Source organism: Vipera ursinii (genome assembly GCF_947247035.1).
Source record: "Vipera ursinii genome assembly, chromosome: 4".
Lineage (NCBI taxonomy): Eukaryota > Metazoa > Chordata > Lepidosauria > Squamata > Viperidae > Vipera > Vipera ursinii.
The window spans coordinates 40,499,775-40,518,591 of record NC_139514.1 but is presented as its reverse complement, the minus strand read 5'-3'; the positions used below and the strand labels follow the sequence as shown (position 1 = coordinate 40,518,591).

Sequence of the window (18,817 nt, the reverse complement as noted above, 5' to 3'; positions counted from 1 at the left end):
TGTTGATGAATGTCTTTTTTTCAATGTTCAACTAAAACAGTTCAGAGAATAAAACTTAAAAGCATTGAGTTATTAAATACCGGTATTCCTCGAGTTATGGCAGTTCACTCAACAACAGTTCAAGATTACGACACCCTCCTCCCTTACAACCCAGCCTTGAAGCTACATATGTTGCAGCACCACAGCAGTCGTTCCACCTTATGGCTGACCGCAGAGACGCTGCAATGTACCCCTGCCTGTATCCCCCCATCCTGCCCCACCGCTTTTATGCCCTGAGGCCAGCATCCTTGCAAGCCTCATTTGGTCCCAACCTGGGCGGTGCTTCAAGGGCCTTCTGCTTACTGCTTGGGTGGCTGGTTTGAATGAACAGTTTCAGGGATTGGGCAGCAGTGGCAGCCAATCAATCCGGAGCTTGTTTGCTTCATCGGGCTTACAGGGCTGCCCAAGCTATTTTCCTTAGATCTCGCATTCACCAGCATCTGAGTAATAGACGGCCACTTTTCTGCCAGGTGGGTCAGCCTATTCTGGAACACTGGAGATCTTTGAAAGGTAAGTGAGCTATCAGAAACAGGATGGGGAGGAGAAATTGGAATCTGGGAAGCTAGCTAAGCAGGCACAGTGCCTGTGGAGACCCAGAGGGGCAGGATGGGGGGGGGGAAGCATGAGGTAGGCAACCTCGGCTCTTTTATGACTCATGGACTTAAACTTCCAGAATTCCTGAGTCAGCAGTTGAAGTCCATACGTCATAAAAGAGCTGAGGTTGCCTACCCCTGAGATAGTGGGTCAGGAGAGGCCTTGAGTAGTCAGAAGCAGGTGGCTTGTTCCAACAGTACCCCCCCCCATGGCCTTTTCCTCCGTGAGATACATCATGTGCACTTAACGTCCTGCACATCCAATGAACGAATGCATTGGGGAAAGCGGGGAAAGCACGTTCATTTAACGTGTTCCAATTAATGAATCATCGGGTTACGAATGTAATTGGCAGGTTCTATTACATTGGTCACTCGAGGATTACCTATATGTCTAATCAATTCATTGTCAGCTATTAGCAACAACAAAGCTGGACTTTCTCTAGAGGGAGTTTTGCTTAAATTTACACAACTGTACTTGTACCAAATCTCTTTGCAGCATCATATTGTACTTTCCAGTCTACTCTACATGCTACATAGATTGCTTAAAGTACTTCCTAATCATGGATTTCAAGACTGGTATAAGTAGGAAACTTCCAATAGTATGCAGTGAGAAGAAAAAAGAGACACAAGTGCAATATAAAGTGGTTTCATTTAGATTGAAGCTGAAAGGAATTAGGCTAGCATTAGATATTTTGTGCTCAACAGTAAGAATGAAATTAATGTCAGTGAAAACTTAAGATTAAAGCTTCCTTTGCAGCTAGATTTTCAGTTAAAAGCTCTGCATCTGATTTCATTATCAATCCAATTGTCCATATCTCAAAATGGTCATTAAAAGCAGTAAAGCTTATACTCATGTTTTTAATGCTACAGCTATGAAAATTATTTTAAATATGAGTGATTGTTTAAGGAGAAGGTAAAACACATTCAAAAAATTTTTATCTATGTAGGACTGAACCTATATAGTTAACAGTGACAAGATATTTGAGCAAATAACAATGAAATTGCATAAACAATTAAAACTAGGCATTTAAAACATTTGACAGTGCACCTCTGCAAGCAAGTTCTTTAAACAGAACTTTAAAATTCTTTCACTTTTTTTTAAAAAAACACACAATCTGTTCTAAAATAGCCTGTAAATATTTACATAAACTTTCTGTATTTCTACAAAAAAAAGGGATTCGCACATAGCTACCAAAATGCATTCCCAAAAGTTAACAATTAGTTTCAACTAGGTCCTATCCTGGTTATGCATTAATATTAGATGCCAATACACAACCAAATCAAATGCTTAAAAAGATGGATATCAGAAATGCTGTTGCAGATTCAGGTGACAAACAATGGATGATGAATAGCTCTTGTCTTTTCATCTCATTTCTGTTTAACAATCCTGAGACTGACAAATAGGCAGCTGGGTATAAAGGATCAGTCTGACGATAAGTTGGCTCAGCATCTGCTTTGCAGAATATCTAGTGGTGCTGTGAAGATGCAGAGAGAAGAAGAGAGAGATGGAAAAGGAGTGCCATTTCCCTTTCTCGAGGATAGGAACTCTTAATGCTGATTCTTTACAAATTCCATTTTTACTTCAAAACCATAAAGCCTCCTTAGTTTTGTCCTGATGTTGGGTACCTGTTTCAAAAGAAAAAGAAAAGGATGCATCAGTGGAAAACATAATATATTGTATAGATATAATTTTACATATGTAGAACCTAAGTTTAAAAACCTAGTGGTTTTTTTTAAAAAAAATGCATAGTTATTAAAATCCTTTGGATTAAAATTAAAATTCAACAGGTGCTTTCTTTCAGACAGCCATTATTCAGCATGATAGGAATAAGCAACAGTGAATCTTAAATTGTGGTCCCCTTCACCCAATTCCTAGCAAGCTTGCAAAGGAATTGGCAGCTTTCTCTGCTTTCCTATTTAGAATAACAGCTGCTCTCTGTTGAACTAAGAGTCACCAAACATCAAAGAAGCTCAATAGTTATCTAAGTCTGGGCATTCTGCCAAATTCCCTCCAACTGTGGTGCTATACTCTATTTAACCACTAGATGTCAAAAATATCCATTTTCCAACTTTTAAAACAAAAAGTTAATTTCATCATCATCATAATCATCATCATAGTTGGAAGGGACCTTGGAGGTCAACTAGTCCAACCCCCCCAATATTCTTTTAAAGAGAAAATCTTAACAGTTTCCTCAGTTTTCAAGTATGTCAAGGCTATAGCTTTGTATTACTTCCAGTTTGATGTTATGTATTTCTGTCCGCTGTAAAGAATTAAAATGCTGCTTCTGTTTCTCTGGAAGGGTGGGGCTGCAATCCCCTTCCTTCTCACTTTTTTTTTTTTTTGCTTTTTGGGATTTTGTCTTTTCCAGGAAATCCAGTTGCAAAGTAGTAAAGAAAGGATCAATATTCTCACCCAGTTCCAAGCATACTGTTTACGATCTGCTAATTAGTGCTTTCTTTGTTTGGTTGTCGGTAGCTTGAACTGGCCACAGGAATTTAGCCAGTCTTTCCCTTGCCAGTTTGGAGAGCTTTCCTCAGATCAAATGGATTGACCGCTGTCTCTCCATGATCAATGAGAGTCCCCTCCTTCTTCATTGCCTCTCTGGGGCGACTTTGGACCCCTTTAGGGCTCCCTGGCAGGGTGAAATCAGCCATGGGGGTGCAGAGCTCTATTTTCCCTCGGCTGCAGTGCCACGATGCAAAATGGAACAGCCCAGAGATCCATTTCTGATATTACCCAGGTGGAATATTTTATTTATTCATTTTAATCCCATTTATATCCCGCCCTTCTCCGAAGCCTCAGGGCGGCTTACAATTTAAGCACAAACCAATGTGCTTAGCAATATAGGGTGATGGAAAATATAAGTCCCTCAATCTTAGTGTAGTACATAAATTTCTGTTCTCCTGTTCTCTTCTGTGCTGCCAAGCATCCTATGCATCATCTAGATTTTATACAATATTTATATCTAATTCTGTAACCAAAGATCTTTAAGAGTATCAATAATGGCCAGTACCCTAGCCCTATTTTCGGGAGTGGGGTGAGAAAAAAGGATTGAAATATGCATGTTAAAGCTTATGCACTTTTTAAATGTCTCCCAGAACTGGTACCCCAAGAGCCAAATGATTTCATCTGCAAATACTTCAGTGACATCACTTCATTGCATCTATTTTCTCTATTACTTACAATACTCTTTAGAAGATGCTAATTATCATAAATATGTGATGCACCCCAGCAAAGAAAAGTTTGGATAAGAGCAATGAGAATGAACTCTGAAACACTAAGTCTATATACAAAGCAACTACGTGTGAGTAAATATTGTGTGACTACTTTTGAGTGGGATTATTTTTTTACAGTCAGAGAAACATCTTGTGCTACATGATATATGCTAGTAATCACACATAAATGTTGTGCTTAATCTCAAAGAAAGCAGTATAACTAACATCAGTTTAGTGACGGTAATAAAAAGCATTATTTTAATAGCATGAACAAACTTTAAGTTGAGTGGCATGAAAGAGAAATAAATGAAACAGCCTCTTTCTAGAACAGCAAAATTATATTTATTAAATCTGTATGAGGTGAACAGATGGAGATGTATCTTTCCTCATGACATACCCTGGTTTGTGATTAGGGGAATCTGAATGGGAGGATGTGGGGGGAAGTGTAAAAAAAAAAGAAACATGGTAATTGAAGCCAAATAATGCACATGCAAAGGGGCAGTGATTTACTGTAGTCAACTTGATATTTTTAAACTCTCCCTGCTCCTGTAAAGAACACTAATTGTAACTACTGAAATTTCTTCTTCTTCTTCTTCTTCTTCTTCTTCTTCTTCTTCTTCTTCTTCTTCTTCTTCTTCTTCTTCTTCTTCTTCTTCTTCTTCTTCTTCTTCTTCTGCTTCTTCTGCTTCTGCTTCTGCTTCTGCTTCTCCTCTTCCTCCTTCATATTCTTACAGGTGCAGGGTACACCATCTTGCACAATAAAATGCAGCATCCGAGTCTAACTGGGCAATTTTCATGTCTAGATTTATTGTGTCTTGCCATCTTTGCTTCAGCCTTCTAGGTGGGCACTTGCTATCTGTCTTAAAGTGGAAGGCAATACAGGCAACGGTGTGGGTTGTTTCTTGTAGGACATGGCCATACCACTGTAGGTGTTTCTCCTGCATTTTCTCAGCTATTAACTATTTTTGCCATATTGCGTCATTGCTGACATGGTCCAGAAGAAAAACACTAATCACCAATGAAGTATGTGCATCTCCATGGTGTGTAAAGAGCATTTGGTGGTTGACCATCATTCAATTCCGTATAAAGCTACTGGACATACCATAACCAGTGAAATATGCCTCCTCAAATTTTTCTTTAATGTAACGAAATAATTATGAAACTAATGTGTTTCCAGCAGGTTCATCTTGTCTTCTTTTTTAAAAATATTACCCAGGAGATTAAGTTAAGATGTGAAAAAACATATGGTTTTTGACAAAAAAGCCACATAATTAAAATACATATGTGACTTGTAAATAATATATATTCTTTTGTAACTATAATGGAAACTATTGTGATTGTGCTTTCAAATTATTCTAATATCCAGACTCTATCATACTTCACCCTTCTTTATTCAGCTCCAATCCTTAGCCAGAGAAAAATTCTACATACAGTGTATGAACATAAAAGAAATGGTATCTCATTTATTATCTTTTTATGTTTAAAATTGCCTGCAAAGTTGGATAATGATGAGAGGTTGATTCAATGGCATAATAATGCAAGCAATAGTTTGGATGAATTGATTGTTGAATTCCCCTTGCAGAAAGAGCTTGTGTCATTTTATTAATGGAGAGAAACAGCAATGGATGAGATGACTTTTTAACAATAAATCATAGAAGTGCAAAAAGTAAATAGCATCAGAGTGACCTTAAGCCAATTATATTTTCTCCACCTGATCTTACTCACAGGACTCTTACCAATAAAAAATGGAACACAAAACTATGTATGATGCCTTAAGAAGAAACAGTGCATAAATGTAACAAACGAACAAGCTGTTATTCCCACCTTCTACTGCCATAGATTCACAACTCAGCAAGCCTGCCCCTCATTTGAAAAGATTCTACAAGGTGGGAAAAGAACATGTATACCTTCTTTCCTGCTTATTCATAAATTGATTTTATCATCATGTCAAATATATCCATTATTGACTAAAATAAAACAGACAACCCTAACATCATTTGAATGCCAAATCTGTCACAGAAACTGTTCTTCATTATGCAACATCATTTTTAAGGCTAAATCACTATACACTGCTGGATATAAGCAAATTTATATTTCACCCCTCTCTGTCAAAAAAAAAAAAGAAGGCACACCATTAATGTTATATACATGTGAGAAGCAAATCTATTAAACACCAGGCTAATGGTAGGAATGTAAAGCAGCACAGGAACCTTAGGCAAGATGCGTTCTGAGAAACTATACACTCAAACCCAGGTAATTCTAATCCCTCCAGGTAATTTTCTAACCCAAGCATCCTTTCTCTTCTCCCTCTCTCTATTTGCCTACTTAAGCCTACTTCATATCATCTTTCCTTTTCCATTTAGAATGTCTTAATTGTCCTATAAAAGTCTCCAGTTATCCATTTTTTTAAAAAAACCCTCCTATTTATCATATACTTTGTCATGCATATTTAGCTTTTATGTGCCACAATCCAAGTTCCACTGCCATAACAAAGTTATCATAACCTAGGATCAAATCTAAAACAAGATTTGGCACACCATGTAAAATAATATATGTGCATGCTTAGAAACTGGCATTAGCTCTAACACCATTTTAATCAATTCCGTTCTAAGAAATCACAAGTGTAGGTCTGACTCATGAACTTGACATTATCAATTTCAATAATGCTTCTCTCTTGGAATGGAAGAAAGAGAAGAAAGCCTATTCTTTCTATTGAATTGGTTCTTTAACCACCTTGGCAGGTAAAGGAACACACAAAGCCATAACTTGCTATACTGGAGTATTAGTGCTTCATTTTTAAATTATACATTATGGCTATATTAAAGTTATCAAATGTGAGGGTACACATAACTAATTAGATGACCTTCTGCCCTTCCAATTTTCTTTTCTCCATGAAATAATAGTCCTTCATTTTGTTTTTGTTTTTAACCTTTCCTTTAAAATTAATGTGTTTTTTTTTAAAAAAAACCAGAAACTTTTTTATTTTTGTGCACTGAGTGATAGTCTGGACAAATATATATACATACATATACATATACATATACATATACATATACATATACATATACATACATTATACATATACATATACATATACATATACATATATATATATATATAAATTTTATTGAAAACTCATATCTACTAAAATATTCTATACCCTGCAAAAAATAGGTTCCATAAAGAATAACCTGCTTGTTTTAGCAGATGATGACATCTTAGCAGATAATGGCATTAAGCTCAAAATATGAAATGTAATTATTATTGTCTCATCACTGCAGCTACAAACATTATTAATGGTCATAAAATTATCCAGGCTTTTTAAAGATCTAGTTGTGATATTTTTTCGGCTGCAAGTATCAAGCAACTGACTTTACCATTACCTAAATGCAAATGTAAAAATAAAACCAGCTGGTTTGCAGCCATTAGTACAGAAAACAAGAAAGAAAAAGTCAGATGCAGTTAAAATAAATCCAAATTGTTCACATTTTGACATGTTTTATACCGGTATTTATTTTCATCATTCTTTTTACTTCTCTTTGCCCTTCCCTCAAATAATTATTTTGCCCAATCCTATGTTCTATTTCAAACGTTTTAAAAAAGGAAAAATAATTTAAAGTAATAAAATGTATCTAACACATCTTCCTGAGACAATACATAGAAATGTTGAAGTAAATGAGCCTGTGTCCAATGCTTTTTAATGGATAAAAAGATTTGCTTATAATAGTGTCAAATGAACCTATTGATTTATACAATGATACATAAAATGATACATACTCAGCAAAAACGGTCATCATTGTGTTTTCCCTAAATACTGCTAATTGGTAAAGGATTTGACAAGCCTGTATTGAAAATACATGTTTTCTCTCATTTTTTTAATGGAGTCATTTCAAAATGAAGATGGCAGTTTTATTTTAAGCACGAGACCAACAATACATTACATTCTTTAAATGTGACATAGTTTCTATTGATTGAAACTTTGTAATCTACTGTCCATTAAAAGCTAGGGGACAAGACAGGAGGGGAGGGAAGGGAAAGAGAGGGGAGGGGAAGAATGAGGAGGGATGAGAAGGGAAACACATGGCCTATGCCAGGTGTAGGCAACGTTGGCTCTTTTATGACTTGTGAACTTCAATACCCAGAATTCCTGAGCCAGCCATGCTGACTCAGGAATTCTGGGAGTTGAAGTCCACAAGTCATAAAAGAGCCAAGGTTGCCTACCCCTGGCCTACGCAAAGTTGATAGCCAGCAAATACTAGGTTTTAAAATTTTAATTTAGTGAGCTTCACAGTTTTCACAATTTAAGGAAAATATTTTGTCAGAGATGCCATTCACAAGCAGAAGGTACAAATTCCACAACACTTTGAAAGATTTATCAAGATAAAACTAGCTTCATCTCTTAGGCAGTGCTTTTTATCAGCAACGCCAATGAAATATCCTGTCATCTGCCAGATGGTATAGCACAGGAGTAGTTCAAGCATACAAATTGAATATCCAGATTCAAATAAATAAATAAATAATAAATAAACCTTTATTGTCAAAGTACAACATGTGTACATTGAGATTAGCTGAGCCTCCCCCCATGCTCTCTCCCCCCAACACACAGTGACAACAAACCCTCCATCCTACCACACCATGTGAACCAACTACACCACACACTGGCCTCCCAAGTCAATTCTGGATAAGATTATGTCCCATTTAAAAGCCTAACAGCCCACGGATAAAAGCTATTTTTCAGCCTGTTGGTACGGCTGGCTATATTCCTATATCTCCTACCGGATGGTAGGAGAGTAAAGAGATACCGTCCAGGGTGTGAGTCATCCCTGAGAATCTTCCTCACTCTTCCAAGGCAACAAGCCCTGGCGATGTCATCAGTGGTGTCAGGGAACAGCCCACAATGTCTTGTGCTATGCTCATTACCCTCTGTAATACTTTCCTGTCCGCGGCTGTCAGACCAGCATACCAAACCACAATACCATACGAGAGGACGCTCTCTATAGTAGACCGGTAAAATGCAGTGGAGTTCTGAAAATTTCGGTTTCTGTGTAACAAAATTATGCTTTACTATTTTGAACCAGATAACTAGATGATCCATCTGATTGGGGTTATCTTTTCTTATCACAAGTATGACACTTTAATGTTTTGATAACTCTAGCAAACACTTGTGCATCTTAGATCTTTCTAGCAACACACGCTTGGTGTATAGATCACATAAAGCCATGCATGTTTTAATTTATGGCTTGTCAAACAAGTGATAATTACTTATTTGTTCATAACACAAAGCATAAACAATAGTTTACAAATGACTGGTTTAACAAACATGTTAAAATCAGTTGAAAAAATGTTTGCAGGATTAATGTATAAGTGGATTTAGAAAAGCTTTGAATGAGTTTGCATATCAACACTTCAAACAGTAGTTTGCATCAAATTTAAAATTTCAACAGTAATAATGCAATCAAATCTGCTGAAGTTGTAAATCTAAGAAGTTGCTTTAAGTGACTGATTCAAAATAGGCCTAACAATAATTTTATCTATTTAGATTGAAACAACTAAGCTTTTGGTTTAATGTAACAATTTGACATTGTAATATGTACTCCAAATACTGAGTTATCACAATGGAATTTGGTCTGTATAATTATAAGGCAGAATGGTAACAACATTTTGGAGAATTGTGGCAATGTCAAGTCTGAAACAGATCCCAACTGCACTAATGATTGAAGATTATGAAGTTTCTAAACTCAAAGCTAAAAGTCAGAAAAAAAATTAGTTTTGGCAAAAGAAAAACCTACTTACAAGTCTAAATACATAATTATATTAATAATTATCTGAATAAAATTTATAGTGTATGTTGATTTGTTTGGAAAAAGACTGATGCACCATTGAATTTTAAAAAACATCCTTCGTGTCTATAGTATGTGAATTTAGAACATCCTATTCTTGAACAAGATTAAGGAATAAAATATATTACAACTGCTTATACTAATAAACAAAAATGTTAAATTTGGACTATGAAAATCAATTTTTCAATCACAAAGGCTCATGGTGATCTTAAGCCAATTAATATTTCTAACCTGTCTTAGAGTTTTATGAAGATAAAATAGGAAAAACCAAGTATACTGTCTTGAACTCTGTAAAATAAGGAAGAATGTCAATACCCATAAGCTAATTCCAGCTTACCTGTTTCAAATCCAAATGTTGGCACAATATCAACTGTCCCGTGAAAGGCTCCTGCCCAAGCTGAGGTAGCACAGCTGACAGTAGTAGGATCTGGCTTTGTTGCATTACACTGTGGTGGAGGAATCTTGCCTGCACAAACTGAAGGCATTGGCAAAGGTTTGTACCGTGGGTCGAGATGTGAAGTCGGATGATGGTGATGATGCATGTGTACATGGGGATGACGGTGATGCATATACACATCATGCATATGTCCATATGAAGAGCTCATCTGAGATGCTAAAGGATAATGCCAAGACTCTGGCATGTTAGATGGAGCAGGTAGAGCAGTCTGATGCAAGGTATGTCCTGGCCAGCTGTTAGAATCTGCTACTGAAAAGGTGCTTGGTATAGTAATGGGAAAATCATGATGAATTCCACTTAAAGATGGTGGAGGTGGAGCTTGATAAGAACTGGTCCAAAATGAAGCTGGGAAGCTCCTCCTTTGGCTTGCAATTGTTGGGTTCTCTTTTAAGAGAAAAGCAAAAATGATATAAACCCTTAAAATGAATTTAGAAACACAACTGCTATGTAAAAAAACTAAGGATGCTCGTAGCTGTTTTTAAATGCCTGTGAAACTACATCAAGAAATATAATAATCACAGCGCATTTTGTGATCTATAGAAAAGTGATTGGTGCTTTATATCTACTATACCTTTTAAATTAAACCTGAGATTAAATTCATATTATTAAAACATAATGCAAAATAATTGAAAATCTGATGAAGTAATGATTTTTTAAGCAAGGAGGTAGTTTTTAAAAGCTGCATAACACCATTAAAGCAATACATAAAATTATGGAGACAAATATTTTTATCCCATCTTTCTTATAAGAATGGGATGTCTCAAACTGCCTTATAAAAGATCTCTAGAGGGATGCTGTTCATAAGTTTGGTGCCACAAAGAGAAGTCACAATTCCTAACAGAAAGGACCTGCGGCATGCCAGCTCTGCCAATACTCATCAGAACTGATCAGAACTGATCACAGACAGATGCTCCTGCAGGTATCCTTAGTCTATAACAGTGTTTCTTAACCACAGCAACTTTAGGATGTATGGACTTCAACTACCAGAATTCTCCAGCTAGCATCAAAATCCATACATCTTAAAACTGCTGGGGTTAAGAAAAGTTGCCCTATGCCAACTATGACCTTAGAGGAGAGAAACAGCTTGAATCACACCAGAAAACACCCTTGGAGTGCAAATCATGGAGTATGTTGAACATCAATCCCAGCAATAAGTCTAGGACAGTGGTGGCGAACCTATGGCACGTGTGCCAGAGGGGGCACTCAGAGTCCCCTCTGTGGAAATGCGCACCTCGCTCTTTGGCTAAGTTTTCACAGGAAAAAGCCATTTCTTAAGCCCCTTCCTAGCCAAAACAAGCCTCTGGAGCAAGCACGCCTCGCTCTTCTTAAGAGCAATCCTGCGAAAACAAGCCTCCAGAGCGAGCACACTTGCTCCGGAGGCTTGTTTTGGCTAGGAAGGGGCTTTAGAAATGGCTTTTTCCTGTGAAAACTTAGCCAAAGAGCTTGCAGTATCTGCCAGATCTCTGTTGGGATAAAGTCTTTTAGCTCCTTTAGAGTGCTTCCAAATGTAGCCAGTCCCTGCGTTTGGAAGCACTCCATAGGTGCCAAAACATTTTTCATCCCAACAGAGATCTGGCAGAAGGCTCTGTTTCTCAAGCCCCCCCATTCCAGGCATACGGAGCGTGCAGTCTCTGCCATATCTGGCGGAGAACTGGCAGAGACTGCAAGTTCCATATGCCTGGAATGGGGTGCTTGAGAAATGGAGTACTCCTTTCTTTGCAGTCACACAGGGTGCTTCAAAATGCAGGAAATCCCTGCGTTTTGAATAGCTCCACCAAAGCACAAACACTCCACAATCCATAATGCCAAACCCTAACCCCCACCACACCCCAGGGCATTCACAATGCCAAAACCTAACCCCCACCCCAGGGCAACCACATTCCTTCACTAATCTCCTTTCCAGCTCTATTCCCCATGTGCAGGGTAACAAAAGAAGTTTGTGGGACTAAAAAAAAAAGATCAATCTGGCCTTCCAACTTCTCGCGAAAAAAAAAGATCTCGCAAAGTTGGAAGGTCTGGTTGAACTTTTTTTTAACTGGTAGTCCCACAAGCTTCTTTTGTTGCCCTGCACATGGTGCCGGAGAACAGAGCTGGAAAGGAGGTCAGTGAAGGGAGGTTTTGGGAAAGCGAGGGGAGGGGTCTGCTCTGGCCTCTGCTGCCTCACTCTGCCAGCATCAGGGCTCAGAGCTTGTTTTTGCCAGGGAAAAGCCATTTCCCAAGCCTCTTCCTTGCAAAAATGGAGCCAAAGCGTGCCTCACTCTTATTGAGAATAATCCTGCGGAAACAAGGATGACAGAGGACAGCACCGTTAGTTCTGAAAATGAAATCCTTAAAATGTGGAAATGTCTGTCAAATAATTTTAAGTCAATGAAAGCACTTGGGATTGCTTTCCTTAGTTAGTTTGGATCATCTTATACTTATGAGCAGCTGTTTTCAGCTTTGAATTATATCAAATTTGACACCAGAAACAGACTAACAGATGACGTGAGTGTGGCATGTGTTGCTCTCAAACTTACAAAGTATGAGCCAAGGTTAGACAAATTATCAGCATGCATACAACAGCAATTAATTGTTCAAAAGCATGCCAAATGCAAACTTTTACCTTTCAATAAAAAGTTGTTTGTATCATTGAAAGTTTTGTTATTGTGTTTTTCTTTTAAGACAAAAGATGTTAATGTATGAGTTGTTTTTTTCTAAACTAAAACCTCAGTATTCAGATTGAATTGCCGTGTTGGCACTTTGTGATTAATAAGTGGGTTTTGGGTTGCAGTTTGGCACTCGGTCTCTAAAAGGTTCACCATCACTGGTATACGTGGTACCTCACTCAATAGTATTAACTGTGAGAGGGATCTTGGAGTTCTAGTGGACAATCACTTAAATATCAGCCAGCAGTGTGCTGCAGCTGCCAAAAAAGCCAACATAGTTCTAGGCTGCATTAACAGAAGGATAGAAACAAGATCATGAGAAGTATTAATACCAGTTTACAATGCCTTGGTAAGGCCACACTTGGAATACTGCATCCAGTTGTCGTCACCATGATGTAAAAAATATGTTGAAACTCTGGAAAGAGTACAGAGAAGAGCAACAAAGATGATTGGGGGACTGGAGGCTAAAACATATAAAGAATGATTGCTGGAATTGGATATGTCTAGTTTAATGAAAAGAATGACTAGGGGTTACATGATAGAAATGTTCCAATATCTCAGAGGTTGCCACAAAGAAGAGGGAGTCAAGCTATTCTCCAAAACACCTGAGGGCAGGACAAGAAGCAATGGAAACTAATTAAGGAGAGAAGCAACCTAGAACTAAGAAGAAAGTTAGAACAACTAACCAGTGGAACAACCTGCCTCCAGAAGTAGTGAATGCTCCAACACTGGAAGTTTTTAAGAAGAGATTGGACAACCATTTGTCTGAAATGGTATAGGATTTCCTGCCTGAGTGGAGGGGGTTGGACTAGAAGACCTCCAAGGTCCCTGCCAACTCTGTTATTATTCTATTCTATTCTATTCTATTCTATTCTATTCTATTCTATTCTATTCTATTCTATTCTATTCTATTCTATTCTATTCTATTCTATTCTATTTCATTTTATCTATTAACTGAAACTCAATTGATATAATGACCAATGTTATTCTACATGATCACACAGATATGTTTACAATTGGGCAAATAATTTTCTCTGTATGTGATATCTATTTCTATTGCTTTCCTTTGTCTTCTGAATTTTAAATTATTCTTACTTTTTATTTATCAATATATTAAAAGAAAATAATAAATAAAACATTCCCAACCATTTTTACATAGTTACGTATTTCAATTCCATCCATCTAAAGCAACATTTTTGCTAGCTAACCCAATTTCTCTAGTTGCATATCTTTTGTGCTGGTTGCAGATAAAGGTATAGTTTTGTGTAGCACTGTATTGTTTTTGTTCTTTAAATAAAGATAATATAGTAGACTGAAAGAAATCACAATATGTGCTTTTACACATCTATGAAGAAAACAATGTGCAATTCAGTTTTCGTTTTAAAACTTACCTCTCCATAAATCTGTTTTGGTTTTTGAAAGAAAAGCCTCTGAATTAAAGTTGTTAGCTTGGTTTAAAGCTCTTGAGAAGTGTTCATCCACCACTGAGCCAATGTCTCCCTGAAAGTAAGTGAAAAGGACGCAGCGAGAATTAAGGTATTCCATTTCAGCAGGCTGATCTTTCTCATCTTCCTCTTGTTTATTAGAAAGTGTCACTTCCAGAGTTTCTTGCATCTTGCTGTATACAACTATTTTATTCTGAGAGAAAAAAGATAGACAACAGAACAATACATAATTACATATCATAAAAGTCAATGATCATTAACATATGAAAATGAATATAGATTATCTATTTGTTACAACTGCACTCATGTCCCATTCTACATAGTAGGAAGTTTGCTGATTAGCTACTATCATGGCTTGTTAGGACCCTCTTTATATTTCCCATCTGGTTATTTGCTTGTGATAGGGGGGAAAAATAAATAAAACATTTTTTTTGTTGTTAGCTGCCAAGTTGTGTCCGACCCATTGAGACCCCATGGACAACATTCCTCCCAGCCTTCTTGTCCTCTACCATCTTCTGGGGTCCATTTAAGCTCACGCCTACTGCTTCACTGACTCCATCCAGCCACCTCATTCTCTGAAAACAACTATATAGAGAAGAATGCCAGCAATTTATTATTTCAGTGTTATTCAGCTTTAAGATGTTTCTTATTTGGCAAAAGCAAATTCTTTGTGGTATTTTTGTGCAGATTTAAACTGAATAAATAATAATATAGAAAACAGATGAATTATAATGTCAATCATGTGCTTAATTTCTTGGAAGTAAGTCTTAATTATTTTCTAAAACACCGGACAATTATACTAGAAAAAAACAGCCCAATTTAAGACAACTATTTTCAAACTTTTCCCTAATTTTTAACAAAAAAACCCTTCACCTATTATGATATGATACCCTAATATTCTATTATAAAAAGTAAATTTTAAATAGAATAAATTATAATGTTTCAAAGCAGTTTAATTTCTAGATATGAAAAACATCTGCTTCTTGACATACCAGTTTGCCCAAAGTAGATATTAATGTCATAAAATTTTAAATGATAAATCAATAAATATTACTTGATAGCTGAATGACCCTTTGAGAGCTGAATGCAATGAAACTTCATTTTAATGTATGCCGATTAGTGTACATTCAAAGTGACAATAAAGTTATTATTCTATTCTATTCTATTCTATTCTATTCTATTCTATTCTATTCTATTCTATTCTATTCTATTCTATTCTATTCTATTCTATTCTAAATAAACTTGAAAACCTACATCCAAAAATCAGTTACAATTCAACTGAAAGGGAAAGCTCCAAATTTATACTGTTCTGACACTAATATACTGCATGGTGGGCTTGAAATAATTAGCCCGGCTTTGATAAAACTGCTCTTACAGTAGTAGAAATTAAAAACAAAACAGAACTCATTGGAGTTTAGACCATATTTGTGAATTCCAACCAAGATGGTATTAAGGGTTACTTCCCATGTATGGAGAAAACATTTGTGTGTGTGTATGTGTGCATAATAATGATAAAACCTCATGGAATGCAGTAAAAACCCAAAAAAAAAAGAATGAATTCTCAGATGACTATATTGGGGCCAAGTCAATATTAGTCCCACTTCACCCACGCACAGCATAGTCTAAAAGTGCTGTCATCCTGATAAGAATGTCCCAATTTATTTTGCTATAAAAGATTCTTAAGTCAAGGGATAAAAACTGAATTTCAAAAATAAAATTTTGTATGCAATTTTTTTCATTATTCTTTAAAATCCATACTGTGATCAAACATATAACAAAGTGCTGCTTTCTATCATTTATTAAATTTTGGCAGATCATTCTGCACACATTTAGCAAAGAAATGAATGAAATTGTATTTAATAAGTACATCTGCTGAAACTGCTGCCATGGTAAATATATATGCAGACATTTGATTCATATAATTCTTAATTTTGTTTGGAACTGACATAATACTCATCTCAAGAATAACAGACTTAATTAAAAACAAGCAAGCAGTGGAAACAATATAAGCAACATAGACTTCTGGCACTTTTAGCAGAAATATATTAATTTACCAAGACTCTATATTTCCATGCATTACAACTCAGTTAATAAAATAATCTTATGCAAGGATTGTAGACCAACATGATACAGTTTACAGTAATTTGTCCTATAGTTTTTAAAGTGTTTGCTGTAACAGACCAACTTTCTCTTTGGAATTATTGGACACTGCATTTTTGTTGACATATCTAAAAGACTAAAAATCAAAACTGATTGGGCTTTCCATTTAAGGATTGACTTACTATGCCTTAGGATCTACAATCATCATCATGATCAAATTTTCACTATAACAAACCTCAAAGGTTTTCCTGGAACCTACTTTTAAGTTAGTCTAGACAAAGGTGTGTTTCCTTCTAAAAGAAAATTCTCATGTATTCTAAATACTTGTACTCATAAGTAAAATACCATATGAATTTACTTGTTTCTGGGCATAAAATGCAGAAAAGCAGCTTAAAGACTAGCTCCAACTTTTATTCAGAATTAATGGTGAAATCATGAATTCACAACCCCAACATCCCTTCTTTTTAACAATTTATGCAAGCAGGCTGACCTTACTACTTCTAAGTCAATAGCAGAACTTTGAACAGATCTCAGGTGACTCAGAAAAGGGATACAGTGGCTCTCACTATTGTCCTCACAAAGTTTTTCACATTCCAAGAAGAGAAGAAACCCGCTAGCCTTGAGCACAGAATTGGTAAAAAAAGAAGGAAAAAGAACAAGCTGGCTGTATCTCCCACAATCCTCTGATACTGACACCTCCATGTTGTCTGGTGGGAAATAACTAAGTATGAAGCACCACCAGTACTTTTGTGCTACGGAAGCGGCAGCACCTTCTCTCCTGCCACCCAGGCAGCCCTCATACAGTTTACTTGCTAAGACTGCTCATCTGATAGCCATTCCTCTTCACTTTCAGACATCTAGCTATCAAAATCACGTAGGCCCCTCCAGACAAGGAAATTCCAGGGCTCCTTGTTCAAGCATGCCCTTCATCAAATGACGGTGGCTTGAAGCCACCCATACTGCTCAGAGCCTTCCCAAATACTCATATGGTGGCAAATATAAACTGCCATTCACCATATAGGATCATTTTGGATCATAGTCAGACTAAGGTTTGTAGGGCTACGCATAAGGTATTGGTAATAAGCCAAAGCATGTGTTCATGAATACAACTGTGAGCAAGTGACTGAGTAAAACACTGCCTCTGACTGGATTCAGATGACTATTATTTGTAGTCTGCACGTTGAAGAGATGAGTATTACTCCTAGATTAAAGAATGCCAGAAAAATATTTGTGTATGCGGTGTATGGCTGAAGACAGGTCTCAGAACAGACCAACCAGCCATTTGTTCAACCAGGTAGGTTCACCTAATGAGCTAATACGGGTAGTCAAGCTCCTAAGTGCTACACGGCATTGGTTCAACTACAGAGACCCTCCAGCCCCTTCTAGAGATAAACATCCAGCGCTCCTTTTTGAACAGACACTTCATCAATTTTTTTTTCTCTCACTCCTGGGTTCCTCCATCCCACCTCTTCCAAAAATGGGACTAGCAGAGTCCGTTATTCCCATTTCTGCTTTCTCCGCCCACTATGAGAACGACAGCTTTCCCCGTTGACTTGTTAAAAGAGTCTCTCACCTGTTGGCTCGGCGTGAGCGCTGGGCTGGAGAACGGACAAGGACTCGTGGAACACCCGGCGGACGCTGCGGGCACTTTCACCTGGGATGGGTGACACGCCGCCTGCGCCTGATGCCTCACCACATCCGAGCAACTCATGATAACCAGCAGGATCTGCTGTTGCTGGTCCCGGCAGTTCTACGCTCCGGTCACAGCTACCTTTTTCCAAGTGATCTTGACAACGGTGCTTTGATGGGACTGCGAAGCCAAGAGGCGTTCATCTTGAGCAGGCGGCCGCTTTAACACTTATATAAGAAGTTCTGAGGCGGCGGCGGCGGCGTTCGGCGGCGGGCGCATAAGAAGGCTTCGTGTCCGCGGGGAGGCAGAGAAGCGCAATACGCCTCTGCCGCCCTGATTATCATATACGCAATACGGAGCCCCCACGCTCTGACCAGTTGCCAGAGCACCAGGCAGCGCGTCCCAACTTAGGAAACTCCGCCTTGCCCTCTTCGGATTGGAGCAAAGTTTGCATCGAGACTGAAAGTGGATTCTCACACACACACACAAAAAAAAGAAACTGCCGGCCTCCTCCCTTTAATGCAGGTTTGACAGTGCGCGCGGTGTCAGTCCGCTGAGTTAGATTGGGGGTGTTGCTGTTGTACGGTTTTCGCTTTGGGAAAGCGGAGAATAGCAACTGCGCCCAAGGAAGAATGTGGAAATAATACAAATTTTTGATTATTATTATTTTTTTTTCTTTTTCTTTTGCTATCGGTTATTTGGCAGTTTGAAATTCATCGTGGAATATGCATCAGCCTCTAATTTAATTTTGCATTATTATTATTATTATTATTATTATTATTATTATTATTATTATTATTATTATTATTATTATCATCATCATTATTATTATTATTATTATTATTATTATTA

General features: G+C 37.3%; 1 protein-coding gene across 1 annotated transcript; it reads right to left on the bottom strand.

Annotated features, from left to right (window-relative positions):
• Positions 1–2,214: 2,214 nt before the first annotated feature.
• VGLL3 (vestigial like family member 3) lies at positions 2,215–18,046 on the bottom strand (the record flags this gene model as incomplete). Its single annotated transcript, XM_083362368.1, has 4 exons — positions 2,215–2,258; positions 10,026–10,529; positions 14,182–14,428; positions 17,909–18,046. 4 exons carry the CDS (start codon positions 18,044–18,046, stop codon positions 2,215–2,217), a joined length of 933 nt encoding a protein of 310 aa, XP_083218494.1.
• Positions 18,047–18,817: the final 771 nt, after the last annotated feature.